Raw genomic sequence first — 18,229 nt, forward strand, 5'->3', positions numbered from 1 at the left:
GAAATGAACTTGCTGAGCTTAAGTTATTTCGAGGTCCTGTCTTTGTTTTGCCAACTGGCTCGCTGGAAACAGCGCATTCTTTACACGACCAGGTTCGCCAACTCATTCTTTTCCGCTGTAAGGCAAGTGACTGTTCCTCTAATGTGCGCGTGTGCGCGCGTGTGTGCGCTGAGTGCTACAGCCAAATTTGAGCCAGAGAGTAGTACAATGAAAGAGAGGTATAACTCCGCCTCCGGCATCAAACAGCTCGCATTCCTCATTCGCAGCCCTGCAGATTAGAAAGACAGAGAGTGGTGAAGAGGGCACGAGAGAAGGGGAATATAATGACCATGGCATTACACAGAACGTCTCAGCTTTTGAAAACCGAACGCAGCGCACCACTGACGGCGATCGGGGCATGGATCACACGCGCGACGTTCTTAGAGTCGGTTAATGTCGTTACACCAGCTTTGGGGGAAAAATGAGGGTTATCTACATCCTGAACGCGGGGTTCGTCGCTGCTTTCTCGGGAGGTGACGACTATGAAGGTTTTCCCTTTTATTTTTGACTTGGTAAAATGAAACGATACGGCAGCATTTTGCAGTAGACGAAAAACACCGCCCTGCATAATTTAGCTAGGCAGACCGAGAGAACATGCCGCTACTGGGGAAACTGGCAAAATTTGCGAATATATTAAATGTAGGCTACCTTGCAATATTTTTATACTTTAATTAGACTAGTCCCGTGCATTTTGTGCATATTATTGTTCTTATATCGGGATGCGTTATCAGAAAGTGAAAGTGGACGCAGGCTAAACGATAAACTGCGATAGTCTTTAAGGCTCATCCTAATTAATCACTACCTAATGAGCATTTATGCAGCCATTATTAAAACCATATTATACTTCGTATTGTAGGTTATTTGTAATGTTTATGAACCGACTCATTAAAGGGCAGGACAACACAATTAACGTTTCTCTGTCTTTCTCAGATGAATGTGCGAGCCAACTGTAATATTTATAGTTGTGATACTCCAAACAAAATTTAAATGGGAATAATAAAACAGGCCTAAAATATATGCAAAGACAATCTTATATCTAATCTATGTATTATGTTTTACGCGTTGATGTAGGCTATTTATTTATTTATTGTCTTTATTATTATTATTATTATTATTATTATAAATACCAGAAAATACAAGGCGTGTTCGAAATCGTCAGGGTTAATAACCTTACATTGAGATGGAGGCTGCGAGTATATCATCCATCGGGCTGTCCGGACCAGGAGCCGAGCAAGCTCAAGGCTCCTCAGGGAAGTCTCGGGGAGACAAGCAGATTCCGCCGTCATCTGGCGAGCCGTCACCGACAGCTGACGGCGGCGCGAGGCGCTCCGGCGTGAAGAAGCACCATCACAAACACAACCTGAAACACCGCTACGAATTACTGGAGACTCTCGGGAGAGGGACGTACGGCAAAGTCAAGAAGGCTATCGAAATACACACCGGGAGAAAGGTGAGATAAAAAGGTCATCAACAAATTAATGGATAATCAATATAGAGCAATATTGTGACGTTTAAATGGTGACGTCTATGGTTGCAGTTTGACTAAACATTCTCAATTTGCATGGCAAGTGAGCATAATACTTACTTGCCATGCAAATTGAGAATGTTTAGTCAGCGTACACTAACGTATAGACGCGTTTTTGCCAGATGTTTGTTTACAGTGTAGACGTGTCATCTGGACCATGCAACATTCATGGAAGTAGCCGTGCTGTTTAAATGAGTATTGAAACTCGCAGTTTTGCTCCTGGCAAACTTGTTACGATGGGCATTCCCACGTGCTTTAAAGCGTCCCGGAGGACGGTGCCGTCTCCACTGCACGCGCTCCAGATGCAGGCGCTCCAGATGCTCTCTAAATCTGTGCTGCTGACAGGATTGATGGAGCTTTAAAGACTCCCAAGTGAAGTGGTCAATTTCAGAGGTCAGCAGCACTTCTACCATTTTAAACAGAAGTCAGCCCTGTGACCAACAAGTTTCTAGGCCAGATTCGAGTGGACAAAAGGAGGGAGTATCCTCACCAGTTAGTGTCTGGATGTATGGTTATATTAACACCACATGTGAATTCTTTGAATACCTCTCTCTCAGTTTATGCATGAAGGACTGTGGCCTTCAGCACTCAAATGGTCTTTCATTCCAGTATGAGAAACTGGAACATAGCCATTGCGCTTAAGCCAAGCGATTCAGACGAAGCAGTTTTACTTGTGTCCTTTAACAAGAACCACAATAGCACAGAGATGCTACACAAACATCCAGCACAGAGCTCCTGCAGACACAGACAGGCTCCAGCACAGAGCTCCTAGACACACAGATGGGCCCCAGCACAGAGCTCCTAGACACACAGACGGGCCACAACACAGAGCTCCTAGACACTCTGTCACGCCCAGTTCTGTATGGCTCTCATCATTCTGAGTGTGTGAGTAAGCACGTGGAGTGTGTCAGCAGAAAAGGCTGTGGTGACGTTGGGGCTGGGAGGGGACAGTGGCACGTGAAAGTCTCCCTTCAGCAGGAAGTGGAAGCTGTCAGGGAACCGAGTTGCCTGTGATGATGCTGGAAGGGAGGGAGGAAGTGACACGCTGGGGGTGCCAGGAGGGGAGGGGCGTGACTGAATCAGCTCGCCTCGCTAAAAGCTTGCGGCTAAACCCATAGCAACAGGAACGTATCAAACAGTAGGTTTGAGCAGTCTTCGTGCACCGTGTTGTTTGGATAACCATATACATTTTCCCCACAATTCAATGTCATTTCTATACACAAAGGAAATGATGGACAGCGATTGGTGCAAAACCAATACCGTGACATTGGCCGAGTTATTGTGTTTTAGCGTGTGCTGAAAGATTTTGCATATGCTAAAATCAGGTTTAGCCGTTAGCATTTCCAGAACCCACTGGGCTATCTATGAAAAATGGGGAATGCCTTCCTCCCCCCCTCAATTGAACAGATTAGAGCTTCCACCGTTTCTCAAATCTTCTTTTACCTTCTTTCACCTCATTTCATGGATTTGCATTCATGTACCTCTCTCACCCCTCAGCCCCCACCCAACCCCCACTCAAACCCCCCCCCCCCCCCCCTCCGGTCTTCTCCAGATTAATTCCAGAGGCTCATGTATTAATGATATGACAGGACCTCAGTCCTCTGTGCACTGTCTGCTTGAGCTCACGTATTAATGATATGACAGGACCTCAGCCCTCTGTGCACTGTCTGCTTGAGCTCATGTATTAATGATATGACAGGACCTCAGTCCTCTGTGCACTGTCTGCTTGAGCTCATGTATTAATGATATGACAGGACCTCAGTCCTCTGTGCACTGTCTGCTTGAGCTCATGTATTAATGATATGACAGGACTTCAGCTCTCTGTGCACTGTCTGCTTGAGCTCATGTATTAATGATATGACAGGACCTCAGTCCTCTGTGCACTGTCTACTTGGGCTCACATATTAATGATATGACAGGACCTCAGTCCTCTGTGCACTGTCTGCTTGGGCTCACATATTAATGATATGACAGCATCTCAGCCCTCTGTGCACTGTCTGCTGGATTCAGCAACCCAGTGACTGTCTGAGTTCGTCTGCAGAAACCCAGACCTAATGTTCCTGAGGGGTTTCACTGTTCATCAGTGAGCTGGAGTTCGTCACTGTGGATTTAGGAAATTGAGCATGTCTGTGTGTGTGTGTGTGTGTGTGTGCATAAGCGAGTGAATGAGCGAGTTTGTGTGCTTGTGTGCATATACCTGAGTGAGTGAGTGAATGATTGATATGATCGATTGCTGTTATCACTACGTTTTGGCAGTATGAATTTTGAAATATGTCAAGCCAAGAAAGCATTTGAATTTAATTTAAGTGAATGAGTGTGTGTATGTATGTGTGAGAGAGAGAAGAGTGTGAGTGTGCATGAGTGAGTGAATGAGTGAGAGAAAGAGAGGGAGAGGGAGAGGGAGAGAGGGAGATACAGCCAGGTTCTGATTTCATTTTTTATCATGGGGAGGAGTAAATGCTTTGTGCGAAAGAAATAACTCAGGATATGGCTGCCTGGCAGCAGATAAATGTGACTCTGGGACTTCATTGTCCTGAGCTTCCTCCTCTTCCCTGGGAGGGGCGAGGAGCGGCATCGCCGTGAGCGGCGCGGGCATACAGGAAACGCTCGGGCTGCCACTTCCTGCGCTGGGCGCGTCGCTCGCCGGCTTCCTGCGAACGCCCGCCCAAGCGTTCTCTTCCTGTCGAGCCACACCCGCCCGCGAGTTCCGGAAGGTTCCGCGCATAGGGCGCTCGTCCAGTTTCCTCCTCTCTGCTGACGGCGCGTGACGGATCGCCGTGATACGCGGACCCGGAACCGACGGTCCCGATCTCGCTCACGCCGAGCTCTGCGCTTCGTCGGCAAAATTTCGCGGTAAATTTATGGGCCGCGGTTCGCCTCGAACCCCGGGCCCCAGGAAGGGAAGAGTGTCTGCTCATAACGCAGCGCCGTGTGACTCCTGGAAGCTCCTCCCCTCTCTGTTCCTAAAGCGATCGCCGTCGCGCTCTTTCACGGGCCGTCTAAAAAATAAAAAATTTTTAAAAAGCGGCGGGAGTTTAAACTGTCATGGCGGTCTCGCCTATTACCGCTTCTGTGTCATCGTTCATGTGGTTTGCGAGGACCTCGGGGGGAAGGGCCTCAGCAAGTGCGACTAGTGGGGACCCAAACAACTAGTGGGGACCCAAACAACTAGTGGGGACCCAAACAACTAGTGGGGACCCAAACAAACGGAAGGACTCCTGGCAATACTTTCTGACCGCGGGCGTCCCCCAGTCTGCTTCTGCTCCCATGCATTTTGCTAAAGATGCCTTGCTGTGCAGTTCTGGAAGTCTAGTCTCCAGGTCCTGTCCCCCGCAGCATTGTTGTATAGGAATTAGGGGCTCATCCAGTTTATTCAGTGACCGCAATGATGCCATTTGCACCATCATGAATTGACTTTTGATTGGGTGATTGATCGCATCACTGAAGATTACATCAGCACTTAATGTGCCTTACTCAAAATGAGCAGCTGAAGAAACTTAGCAGGGAGCTGACACTTAGCATGACACAATAATGAGAACAGGCCGTTCAGCCCAACAGTGCTCGCCATTGTCCTACCACTGAAGCGGACCAAGTGCTCCGTTTACCTTCAAACTTGATAGTATCATTCAACCGGGTCTTGAAAGCCCCCAGAGTTTCTGCCTCTACTTCAAGACCTGACAAGCTATTGCACACATTGACTACTCTCAATGTGTGAAAAAACACATCCTAACAGAATGGAATTTACCTTTCACTAATTTCCATCTGTGCCTCCTCCGTCTACTGACAGAACTCAACAGACACTTGTGGTTTTCCGGCTAAAACTTGAAATAAAGTAAGAAAATAAAAATAAATTCGCTACCGGTCTTGTTATAAGGTGCCGTCCGGTTGAACCCACTGTCTGTCTGTCTGTCTGTCTGTACCTCCTCCTCCTCCTCCTCCCCACTCCCGCTCCCCCTCAGGTGGCCATTAAATCCGTCCGTAAGGAGAAGATCAAGGACGAGCAGGACATGGCCCACATCCGCCGGGAGATAGAGATCATGTCCTCCCTCCGACACCCCCACATCATCTCAGTCTACGAAGGTCAGCGCACCCCACCCGCTCGATACGCACCCAACTTTTCTCTGTGACCGTATCACACCGGGTTAACCTTTGTATCTGGCTGGGCGCTGACCCATAGATATCAAGATCTTTAGTCGGCAAATCCCACCACTAAAGACACCAACTTGTTCCCCATGACATCAGTTTTCCAACAATACAAAACGAGATTACATTGTATTGAGGAGAACCTACGTTGTACACAATGCTGATCCAATCAGACGTTTTGCAACTGAGCACTGTCTCTTTAGCACGCCTGCCGATTCCCTGTCAGCACAGTAAACAGTCTGTTTTCCTTTGAGGGTCCGGTGTGGGATGAGAAAAAAATGAGATGACTAACCAGATGTCCGCGCTGCGTCAGAGCTTGAGAACAGTGCAATGACATCCTGGAATGTTCTGAGTTTTTTTTTTTTTAAAGGGACACTCCCCATATTTAAAGAGAAGCCCAGGGGTTTTGGTACACATTGGAGCTTTGCATACCTCATATTGGGTGGAGCTACAATAAGCTGTCAATCACATGACTTGTCAGTCACAAACAGATGAACACGTATTGCTTTCCTTTCTGTGTAACGCTTTTTCCGAGCGTCACTCTGCTCTATGTAACACCACTCTCCCTCCCGCCCCGCTGTTCCCCTCTCTCTCCCTCAGTGTTCGAGAACAAGGACAAGATCGTGATCGTGATGGAGTACGCCAGCAAGGGCGAGCTGTACGACTTCATCAGCGAGCGCCACAGGCTGAGCGAGAGGGAGACGCGCCGCTTCTTCAGACAGATCGTCTCCGCCGTGCACTACTGCCACAAGGTGAGGGGGAGGGTGCTAACCACGCTAACCGTGCTAACCGCGCTAACGGCGTAACAGCACGCCAGTGTTACAGCGTGACGTGCTAACAGCGTTGACCATGAGAACTGCGCTAACAGCGCTAACCGCGCTAACGGCACGAACCATGCTAACCACGCTAACTGCGCTAACTGCGCTAACAGTGCTAATGGCGCTAACGGCGTAACAGCTCGCCAGTGTTACAGCGTGACGTGCTAACAGCGCTAACCGTGCTAACGGCACTAACCGTGCTAACCGCGCTAACTGCGCTAACAGCGCTAACAGTGCTAATGGCGCTAACGGCGTAACAGCTCGCCAGTGTTACAGCGTGACGTGGTAAGCGCTCAGGAAGTGTGTGCAGGTTGCTGAATGTGTCCCCTTGTCCTCTTTCAGAACGGGGTGGTGCACAGGGACTTGAAACTGGAAAACGTGCTACTGGACGAAAACTGCAACATTAAGGTAAGACCGGAGCCCCCGTTATCTGCTGCAGGTGCATTGTGGGTAAAGCCATGCAAGACGACTGGCCAGTTCCCCTCAGCACTGTTATGTTCTTACGTTCGTCACTACGTTCTTCCTTCCTGAGCGTACGCATCATCCGACTGTCATCTGCAGGAATTTCTCTGCCAGCGAATAGAAAACAGGGGGTGGGGCTAGCTGGAAACCCAGGGGGGGGGGGGGGGGGGGGGGGGTAGGCTGTCTGACTGTGTGCAGGGCCAGCAGGGATTACACACAGCTAGTCCCTTAACTTTCGGAAAACCTGAAACGGGGAAGGGCCGCCGTTTGACGTTGCTCGTTCCTCCTCTCCTCTTCCCGCCAGATCGCCGATTTCGGCCTTTCTAACCTCTACCACAAAGACAGGCTCCTCCAGACCTTCTGCGGGAGCCCCCTCTATGCCTCGCCGGAGATCGTGAACGGGAGGCCGTATCGCGGCCCGGAGGTACGCAGAGCACGGGGCGTAAACACGCTCACTTCCTGTGAGAGCGCGGTGTAAACACGGCTCCAAATGTATTTTTTCCCCCATTTAAACACTTGAAGGAACAGGGTAACGGGGCGTTGTGTGCTGGGCAGGTGGACAGCTGGGCGTTGGGGGTGCTGCTGTACACGCTCGTCTACGGGACCATGCCGTTCGACGGAGGAGACCACAGGAACCTCATCCGCCAAATCAGCAACGGGGAGTACCGCGAACCCACCCAGTCCTCAGGTACCGCCCGGAGGAAGTGTGTATGCTAATATTGTTAATGCAGTGTGCCGTATGCTTGTGCATCCCTTTCTCATGTACCACGCGTACAGGATCGATTGCAGTTGTTTTCCTCGCATCGTAAATAAATGTGTGACCCCTCCCTTCTGCATGACTCCTCCCCTCTGTTTGATCCGTCCCCTCTGTGTGACTCCTCAGATGCGCGCGGCCTGATTCGCTGGATGCTGATGGTGAACCCGGAGAGGCGGGCCACGGTGGAGGACATCGCCAGCCACTGGTGGGTGAACTGGGGGTGCAAGAGCAGCGTGTGCGACTGCGAGCCGCGCCGCGACGCTGGGGGGGCCCCGACGCTCGCCCCCTTCATCCGCCGCCCGGGCCGCGGCGAGCCCCACCCCGCCCCGCCCGAGACCGGCCCCTTCCCCGATCAGCGGCCCAAGAAGGCCAAGAAGGAGGAGGCGGCGGCGGCCTGCGGGGGGGCGGAGGAGAAGGCGGGGCTTAAGAGGCCGAAGAGCATCCTGAAGACCAGGTCCTCCCACAGCCAGGTGGCGCCAGACCCGGCCGCCGCCGCCCCGCACGCCCAGGAGGGGGGGTCGGCGTCCAGCCCCGAGAGGGAGGAAGAGGAGCCGGCTTTGGCGGGGGGGTCCCCCCCGAAGATGGCGCCGTCCCTCCCCAAGAAGGGCATCCTGAAGAGCAGCCGGCAGCGGGAATCCGGGTACTACTCCTCGCCCGAGCGCAGCGAGTCCTCCGAGCAGCTGGGGGGCGCCGTTCTGCTGGCTCGCGCCGGCTCGCCGCCCAAGAGAGCCGCCGGCCGGAAGAGCATCCTGAAGCGCGACGGGAAGTACTCGGCCCGCGGCGGCCCGCCGGCGGGGGAGCCGGCCCCCGGGGACTCGGGGCTGTCCCGCAGCCAGAGCCGGCCCTCCAGCATGGTGGGCGACGCACCGGGCCTCTCGGCCGCTGCTCTCGGCGGGGCGGAGTGGCCCCCCACCGCCGCCGCCTCCGCCGCCGCCCGGCCCAACATCCGGCCCTGCGTCTCCGCCGAGAACCTGCTCCAGCTGGCCGGCTTCCGGGGCCCCCTGGGGGCGGGGCGTGGGGGGCGGGGGCGGCGCGGGTCCCCCGGGGACGACGGCAGCTTCTCGCTGCTGGAGGACCTGGACGATGTGACTCAGGTGTACCAGCAGGCCCTGGACATCAGCGGCAGCCTGAGCTAGAGCCCCGGCAGGGGGGCGGAGCCATGTGGGGTGGGGGGGGGGGGTGGTTTCCCTGACGACCAGTATACTGCTGGGATGGTGAATGTAGGAGGTTTCACAAACACACTCGCACTCACACACACACACTTACTCTCAAAACACTCTCACTTATTCTCACACACTCTCTTGCGCACACACAAACACACACACACACTGCCCTGTGAGGCTTTAGAGGGTTGAGCGACGCCATGCTGCCACCCCTCCCTCCCTCCCTCCCTCCCTCCCCTCCCTCAGAGACTGTCCGCTGTTTCCGTGTTTACATCCTCGCCAAGCGGCCAATCAAAACCCACATCCACAAGTGGCCAATCAGAGTCCACATCTGCAAGCACAGCCGGCCGCGGGCGGAGTCTCCAAAGGCACCCTGGGTGCTGTAGAACCCAAACCCAAACCCAAACCTGTAACACTCAACCCAGGGTCCTGCTAGTAGAAGTCAGAATGAGTATTCACTGTATAATTTCCTAACACAGATGTTGTAACTGCTCTGCCTGCACTGCAAGTACTTGATCGCAGCGTCTTCGAACCTGTGGCGGAACTGACATGTATGATTGTTCCTACCCGAGTACACGAGCTCATAGCCGATATATCGCAAACGCTTCGCGCTTCAGACGCAAGGCAGCGTATATCGCATCAGAATCATTCATCTCCCTCGTATAAAAGCGTGTGTGTGGTGCTAGAAATATACGGCCCCCCCTCTCTACAGGAAGTGCCTTTTTAATCCGTGTGAAATTATGTATGTCATTTCCCAGAAGCTGGGAGAGAGAGAGAGAGAGAGAGAGAGAGAGAGAGAGAGAGAGAGAGAGAGACGCCAAGTTAGGATGCAGACGGGAGAAACTGATCCTAGATCAGCTCCTTAACTAGATGTACAGTAAGCACCGTGGTGAGAAACGCATTCACGTTTTAGAGCGTCTCAGAGCCGGTCATGTGACCAGTCCTGACCCCGCCCCCAAAGCAATGACTCAAAACACAAGAACAGTGAGGGGGGTTTTTCTGGAAGGAACAAACCTCTTTTTTTCTCAATGGGTTCTGTGAGTTGGCCATCACTCAAACACTCTGTGGTGTTTGTGTCCCCCCCCCCCCGTCCCAAAATATTTTCCATGAGGTTCAGCACGCTTTGAAACGTGAAAGCTTGGGACAAAGTTCGGAATCCGGCGCTAAGTAAATAAATTTGTTCTGTTTTCAGGCTGTTTGTGTCTCAACACAGTAATTATGTGGGTGCATTTAGGAAGCCGCAGAGAATGACGTGCAGTTCGGTTCAACTTCAGTGTCCTGAGGACCACGTAAAGACGCTCATTACCGGAACAGGAGATGGAGCGAGTCGTGTGAACTGAGGTTGACTGACACCTGAACCCATTTTTCACATTCGGGTTACTGCGTCATTTCTGTAGATGAGAACATGTTATTAACATGGTATTAACGTGGTATTAACATGGTATTAACATGATATAGATAATTTTCAGTAGAAGGTAAGTGAGGGGAGTATGCAGAGGAGCATTATGGGAAAGGCAAACAGTTTGCTGTAGTTGGATGGAAATTAGCGGGTTGAGTATTGTGATCTTATAGTTGGGTCTTCAAACTGGAGTGAGAGGGACTAGGCTATTGATTGGCTTGGCCTACTCTTCCAGTAAAGGTTTAGAAAGGTAGCTCAGATGGAACGAGTAGTTTAAAGGTAGCTCAGATGGAACGAGTAGTTTAAAGGTAGCTCAGATGGAACGAGTAGTTTAAAGGTAGCTCAGATGGAACGAGTAGTTTAAAGGTAGCTCAGATGAGTCGAGTAGTTTAAAGGTAGCTCAGATGAGTCGAGGAGTTTAAAGGTAGCTCAGATGGAACGAGTAGTTTAAAGGTAGCTCAGATGGAACGAGTAGTTTAAAGGTAGCTCAGATGAGTCGAGTAGTTTAAAGGTAGCTCAGATGAGTCGAGGAGTTTAAAGGTAGCTCAGATGGAACGAGTAGTTTAAAGGTAGCTCAGATGAGTCGGGTAGTTTAAAGGTAGCTCAGATGAGTCGGGTAGTTGAAAGGTAGCTCAGATGAGTCGAGGAGTTTAAAGGTAGCTCAGATGAGTCGAGGAGTTTAAAGCTAGCTCAGATGAGTCGAGAAGCAAGGAACAGTCACGTAGAGTCAGAGGTAGTGAGACGTTGAATCGGAAAGTGACCGGAAAAGGTTGGGGACGTTTTAGAAGCCGGAGAGGGGGTGCGGCTTGTTGGGAAGCCGTGTGCGGGGACCTGGCAGGGGTGTAACCCGTCATGTGATACCGGGAACAGCCCCCACGCACACGCACACACACACACACACAGAACAGGGCGTCTGGGTTAAGGCTGAAGTATTCCAGCCTATTTCTGTCTGCTTGGAGCACAGCACCAAAAGGCACAAGTGCCACATATGCAGGTGGGCAGGCAGTCCACAAAACCAAACCTCCCATCAAGCTTGAATGTTTTTTTTTTTTTTTAAAAAAGGGTCAGCGTGTTTTAACAAGATCCTGGGTATGTGAAAATGTAATTAAAAAAATTAAAAACAAAAAAAATTACAAAATAAAGGGAAACAGACCTGCTCTGTATGGTATTGAGTTATAACGTATTGTTAACTGGATTTACAGTGATAAAATTATACTATGTTAGTATTTTTGTTTTATTATGCTTGTTTTTGATTCTCCAAAATGTAGAAACTGCTTGTTGCTTTGTTTTGCGGCAGAAAGCCTGTTTGCCTCTGACTTTCCGGTTGGTCGAGACCCCCTTAGAATCTCGGTGAGGTGTAGGTGTACGCGCACGCATGTGTGTGCGTGCGTACGTAGCACGTGTGCAGGTGTGTGCGCGCGTGCGTGGGTATGCGTGCGTACAGACCAGAGCCCAAGTTAGAGCCAGAATCCCTAACAGCCTCAGCTCATCGAAGCAACGAGAGCTCGAGCACCTTAAAGGTGATTTAAGCGCAGCGCCCGAATCTGGCCGCTGCAGTTAGCGGAAACTAGCGTTACCGCTCTTTACGCCGCCGAAGCTAAAGCCAACGCGCTCTTATTGTGACGCCTTGTTTCCGCGCCGTACCCACACTAGCAACTCCGTGGACGTGCGGATAAAAACTACGGACAGGATGCAAGAAAAAAAAAAAAAGAGCTGGGGTCCCTTTCAACCGAAGCGGAGTAAACTCGACTCGAGGAGGGCGGGCTCGCCAGATGGAACCAATCAGAGTTCACAACAGCGCTGTCTGCCAAACTGGAAACAACTGCTGCTTGTTTGTTAGTTAGGAGGGAGCATAAAAATAGGAAAACTTGACTGGATGTTGTTATGATACAGGTATTAATATGTTATTTAACTATTCTGTTTTTTGTTTTGATTTTTATTTTTTACAATTCATTTGTAACTGCCACGATTATCATTCCGGTATCAATGTAAATGTAAAACCTAGATGGCTGAGGTGGTCATTGTTTAGTGCCTTTGCTATAATTATGTTCATATTTAACTGCTACGATGATAATCAGTGTTTTTTTTTATACTTCTATTTATTGGTGGTAAAGCCAGGTTATGTGCTGTATTGCTACTCTGTCCATGTTATGACTCGTGACCGGGGGGAGATGACAGACACCATAGAGAGAACGGAAGTAGACGCTGAACAAAAGCCGTGACGACGCAGAGTTTCGCCCATTCTGCGCTGCGTTGGCTTTTGTGCGGTTTGCCAGATATCTATGGTTTTTTTGTGGATCTGTTGTCCTCCTCTGACCTGGGTCCTCCACTGGGGGAATGGTGGGGGGGGGGCTGGGGGGTGTTGGCGTGTGAGAGGCTTCCCCCGCCCCATCTCTTTCCACTTCAGCCTTGTCACTCCAAGGACCCTCTCAAATAAACGGATCTTTTCAAACATCTGTGAGCATTGGAGCCTCATGTTACCTCCGTGTGCGTTTATGTTACAGTTGCTTAGCAGTGCAAAGCGATTCTTAGCTTCCACGTTTCTCCAGCAGCTAAACGCTCAAGGAGTCATGAAAGCAGATGTTCCGCACGCAACAGTAGACCCAGATATCCCACACGCAACAGTAGACCCTGACATTCTGCACGCGACAGTAGACCCAGATATTCCACACAACAGTAGGCCCAGATACTTCAAGAGATACTTAAATGTAGCGTTCAGAGGTATGTTTTGCACTGAGAAGGCGGACTCGTATCGAGGATTCTCCGTAACGCTCGTTCTTCGAAACCCTGATGCAAAGTCCAGATGTGGCAGAGGCTGGGGGGGGGAGCAGACAGCAGGGTAATTGGATCCAGCTGCGTTGCTCCGACAACTGAGGCCACGGCAGGAGAGCCCGGGGAGGCGGGGGGTGGGGGTGGGGGTTGAGGGTGATTTTGGGGGTCCCTGCTGTGCCGTATTTCGGTTCCCTTCCTCGATAACAACGCCACTCAACGGCTCCCTGTCCCGGTCGCTCTCGGACGCGCCGCCGAGCCGTGAGCAGGGGGGGGGGGGCGGGGGTCAGGGAGGGTAAACGGGCAGGCGGGCGGGCGGGCGCGGGTCCGAGGCCGGGAGGGAAAGAGCCGGAAAGCCGGCAGGCCGGAGCTCTGGCACGCCCCTCAGACGACCTCTCCTCCCTCATCCCTCCGTCCCTCGTCCCTCGTCCCTCATCCCTCCGTCCCTCCTCCCTCATCCCTCCGTCCCTGCGCTCGGCTCCGTCTCCTTCGTCTGCCTGCCGGCGCTCGCCGGGTGGGATGCGTGTGTGTGTGCATGGGGGTGGAGGGGTGGGGGGGGGGGTGTACCCAGTTTGGGAGGTTATTTACAAAAGCTTTTGCGCCTCGCTTCAAAAGCCGCCTCTTAGGTTTTCCACAGGCTGCCTTGAGACATCAAAGGGCGACGGCAACGCGGGCACGAATCGAAAATATTTCCACTCGAGGGCTTTCACTTTACTCGGGACGAGGAGCCATTACGCCACCTCACAGGCATTTAGCAGATGGTCCAATCCAGGACCACTTGCACAACTTTCTTGTTTTTTCATAATGGGCATTTATACAGCTGGATGTGTTACTGAGTCGATGCAAGTACCTTGCTCGATGGTACAACAGAAGCAGTTACCAGGGCATCGAACCTGCAACCTTCAGGTTACAAATGCAGGTCCTTAACTAGAGCACTACACTGCCAAAGAGTATCTGAAAACCCAGAATAAATATAGAAATATAGAATAATAAATAATGATGTATGTGTCTGTGTGTGTGTGTGTATATGTGAGTGAGTGAGTGAGTGTGTGTGTGTGTGTGTGTGTGTATATGTGAGTGAGTGTGTAGGTGTGTGTGTGTGTGTGTGTGTGTGTGTATGAAACAGATTCAGTCAGTAAAGTCTTTAGAGTCCTGGGGGAGGGGGCGGGACATTCCACACTGAGGGCTGGGAGGATGTTTTAACAGCAGTAAAAATAAACATTAAAACTGGAGCAGACCAGGCAAGGTACGGCAGGGTGTGTGTGTGTATGTGTGAGTGAGTGTGTGTGAGTGTGTATCACTGTGTGTGTGTATGAGTGTGTGAGTGAGTGTGAGTGTGTGTGTGTGTGTGAGTGTGAGTGTGTGTGCCAGAGAGCTCCTGGAGTGGAACAGGTCAGTGAAGAGCTGGTGCTGCTGCAGAGACCCCCCCCCCCCTCCAAACCCTCCTGCCCCCCTCCCCCCAGCCCCCCAGCCCGCTGCGCTATTTTTAGCTCCTTCGCTGCTATTCTGGAATTCGGCTCTGACTGGCTGCTGTCGGACGCCTGGCCAGCGCTACTCATAGGAATGTCTGGACTGCGCTCAAGCTACGGAGCAGGAGCACTGGAGCGGCCAGCTCCACTGTGTGTGTGTGTGTGTGTGTGAGTGTGTGCGTGTGTGTGTGAGTGTGCGTGTGTGTGTGCGTGTGAGTGCGTGTGTGCGTGTGTGTGTATGCGTGTGCATATCTGTGTGTGTGTGTGTGAGTGGTTGAGTGTGTCTGTGTGAGTGTGCGTGTATGTGAGAGAGAAAGCAAGGGGAGAGTGCTAGAGTGAAAAGAGAAAGAAAGAGATAGAGTGACAGAGAGAGAGGAAAGGGGAGAGAGAAAAAAGAGAGAAGGATAGAGAGAGAGAGAGAGAGAGAGAGCGAGAGAAAAGGGGCAGGGGTTGTTTCCGGTCGTCTCCGTGCGCGTGTGGTCCGCGCGGCAACGAAAACAAACAAAGCAGCGAAGAGCGCCGCCGGGCTCAACTGTTTCGTTGTCCCGCGCCAGCTTTTTCGGTTTCAAAGAAAACAGGAAGCCGCCGCCGCGTTGGGTCCACCTGCTGCTGCTGCTGATGGCGAGGTTCCGCTAGCATGCGCGCGCCGCGCGGCGGCGTTTATTAGCCGCTCCGCTCTCTCCCCGGGGAGAGCGTGGGTCAAAACCCATTTACAGACGCGATGGGTCAAAACCCATTTACACACTCAGTGGGGTCAAAACCCCTTTACAGACACAGTGGGTCAAACCCCATTTACACACTCAGTGGGTCAAAACCCCATTCACAGACGCGGCGGGGTTGCGTGATGTTCCAGCCATGCTGAAGCACTTTGCGTCTGCAGTCTGTGGGAGGCTGAGGCTCGTCCGGAAGAGCGATCCCCTTGTTGTGGTTTCCCTTAACTACGACCGGGTCCTGGGGGACATCCGTGCGGTTTCAATCAAATCCGACTGAACTCGTTCCTCGGACGGTTAAGCCTCTGGGAAACGTGGATGTTCACAAACCAACACTATGATCTGACCGAAGGAACAACATGTACTGCACGAAGCCAGGACTGCCACAATCAAAAATGGGTTTATTGTTTGTTTGAGCGTATTATGCTTCAGAGTTGGGGAGTAAGACATTATTCTCTTCCGATTGGCAGACGACCATCATTCAGACGTAAAGAATGAGTCTTTACCGTATCCTGACTGGCCGGTGACATTACTGCATTCTGATTGGCTGATAAGGGAGACAAAGGGAGATGGCATTTGCAGGAGGGCTGCGTTGATCAGAACACACTTTGATAACAGTGACCTGAACCTCACACCGCGGTGCGCTCAGATCCGTCGACCGGATAAGCGCTCAAATTAACACTGCGAGAGCTACGTACGCTCAGGCCCTGCAGAGTCTACGCGAGCACGCGTGACCGAGGGGGGAAACGCGTGTGCCCAGTTTCCTCGCTCGCATCTGTTCGCATTTAAGCCACGGCTCCCCGCGTCTTCGGCGAAGGGATGAGGTCAGCCCCTGCGGTATTTCAACGAACCCCGGCGGTTCGACGTTCGACGAAACGTTCGCGCTCCTCCGTAGCGTCTCGGGTCGCTTCGGCCCAGCGAGTCGGCAGGCTACGGTCAGGGTCGGCCGAGGAATTCCTCTCTCCTTCACTGTTACATTTCAAACAACACAGAGAAAATGTTAAATTAAGGATCTGTCAACTGAATCTTTTTGTACTTAAAAAAGGCCTTTGTCCATTAACACAATGCAGCGCAATGCATTATGGGACATGCGGGCTCCCTAGCTATAAAGTCTACCTGTTTGAAGGGACAGGTGACTCTTCTCGGCATTCACAGGTGCCGTTTCTACGGACACCGATTTGATTTGAAACCAAGGCGCGTTCAACTGAATTCAGACCAAAGACCAAGAAATCCGCACACTGGGAACAGTCAACTCCCAGACTACTTCAAAAATTGTAACTTTCAAGCTGGAGAGCCAGCAGTCCCACAGTGCATTGCTCCACTGTATTTAGACACAATGGGCTCAGCCTTTTCAAAGTGCAAATAACAAAAAAAAAAAAAGAGAGGCTATTTTGAAACAGGAACCAAATGTGAAATATTCTCAATTTAACATTCTCCGCATTTTCAGTGTTTTTTTTTTTCTCCCCCAGCAATGGTCTTGGGAAAAGTGTTCCAGATGTCCGTGAACATGAAGGCCCCCCCCGACCGAACGTGGTTTCGTTTAAGCATTCCGTTGATGCCTCTGCCCCCCACTGCACTGAGACCCCCCCTCCCCCCCCAGCGCTAGCATGGATTCTTCTGGCGCTGAACACCGGGCCAAGTCCCACGGGCTGAACTTCAGACAGCTCCGTGACTTCCCATGTTTTTATGAACACAAGCACAAATTTACCGCGCGCGCGATCCATCCACTCCTTCCTCAAAAGAAAAATTAAAATCGGACGGACGGGGAAAAACACGCTCGTCAAACCGGCTCGTAAACTGAGGGAAATCGCGTTCGTGTTCGTCACTCTGAGAGCCCACATCAGACACCGTTCCTTACGTCCCCTAACGCTTGTGTGTGTGTGTGTGTGTGTGTGTGTGTATACTCTCATATTTCCTGGAACGACAGGAAAGCCAGTTTCTGTGCTATCCCTTATTTCGTTTCTGCTATCCTTCATTAAGAAAGATAAAGACGGAACTGAAAAGTGTGCAGAAATTATGGAACAGCCCATGATCCAAAGCAGCCCCCTCCATCTGTTAAATATGGAGGAAGCAGTGTCATGACATGGGCATGTATGGCAGCTTCTGGAACAAGTTCACCTCATCTTTACTGATGATGTAATGGAGGATGGCAGCAGTAGGACGAATTCGGAAGATTTCGTCTGGCCACGTAGAAAGAAATTCCTCCAACCTGTGCGGCCAGTGTTTCACCCTGCAGCAAGACAACGGCCCCCACACACACTGCCTACGCAACCGAAGCGTTCATCAACGGGGGGGAAAAAAAGCGGAATGTTTTGTAGTTGGCGGTGTCTGGATGTGATTTGGGGAACGTTAACCCTGTTGCCAGTATGATATCGTAGCAGTTGGCTCGCCAGGAATTTACAACAAAAAAAAAAAAACCAACATTGTCCATGTTTGTTTTATCGAGTCAGACCATTCATGCACATTCATTTAGAAGCCCGCACTGCTTCATAGCCAGGCATACATGGAAAATAATGCACACCTCTCAGCGAATCAAAATTCAGCCAAGCTGTTGCAGAAAGCTATATAAACATACCCCTGCATAAACACTACATGGCCAAAAGTATGTGGACACCCCTTATAATGAGTGGATTTGGCTAAGTGAACGCTCTAAGTTATTTTTTGACAGAGCGGACATTTTTAAGACGATACGGCGGTCTTCGACTGAATTTCGGGGGGTCATGCCCCATTGACTCGGTCCTTTGGTCCTCATTAAAGCGTTTAGGGGGCGCTGTTATTATCGCAGTGACAGTATAATGGGGAGAGGGCGGGCGGGGCCGGAGCACAGTCTCTCTCTTTGTTTTCGGAAAAGGGAAAACGCGACGAAATAGCGGCTTTCGGTCGAGGCTTGGGGGGGGTGGGGGGGGTCCAAACCCCCCCCTGGTCCCATTCCGTATTAAAACCTTCGCTTTGACCTGTCAGCGGGGGGCTTCAGT

General features: G+C 51.3%; 1 protein-coding gene and 1 long non-coding RNA gene across 2 annotated transcripts; both read left to right on the forward strand.

Annotated features, from left to right (window-relative positions):
- The first annotated feature begins 93 nt into the window (after positions 1-93).
- LOC118219277 (NUAK family SNF1-like kinase 1) lies at positions 94-9,136 on the forward strand. Its single transcript, XM_035402327.1, has 7 exons — positions 94-1,489; positions 5,524-5,644; positions 6,308-6,459; positions 6,868-6,933; positions 7,292-7,411; positions 7,543-7,675; positions 7,871-9,136. Exons 1-7 carry the CDS (start codon positions 1,220-1,222, stop codon positions 8,878-8,880), a joined length of 1,872 nt encoding a protein of 623 aa, XP_035258218.1. The 5' UTR covers positions 94-1,219; the 3' UTR covers positions 8,881-9,136.
- Positions 9,137-10,211: 1,075 nt separating this feature from the next.
- LOC118219343 lies at positions 10,212-12,760 on the forward strand. The gene is made up of 2 exons (XR_004763725.1): positions 10,212-10,846; positions 10,934-12,760. It is a non-coding gene; the product is annotated as an uncharacterized LOC118219343 (long non-coding RNA).
- The last annotated feature ends 5,469 nt before the right edge of the window (positions 12,761-18,229 follow it).

This window comes from Anguilla anguilla, chromosome 19 (genome assembly GCF_013347855.1).
Source record: "Anguilla anguilla isolate fAngAng1 chromosome 19, fAngAng1.pri, whole genome shotgun sequence".
Classification (NCBI taxonomy): Eukaryota; Metazoa; Chordata; class Actinopteri; order Anguilliformes; family Anguillidae; genus Anguilla; species Anguilla anguilla.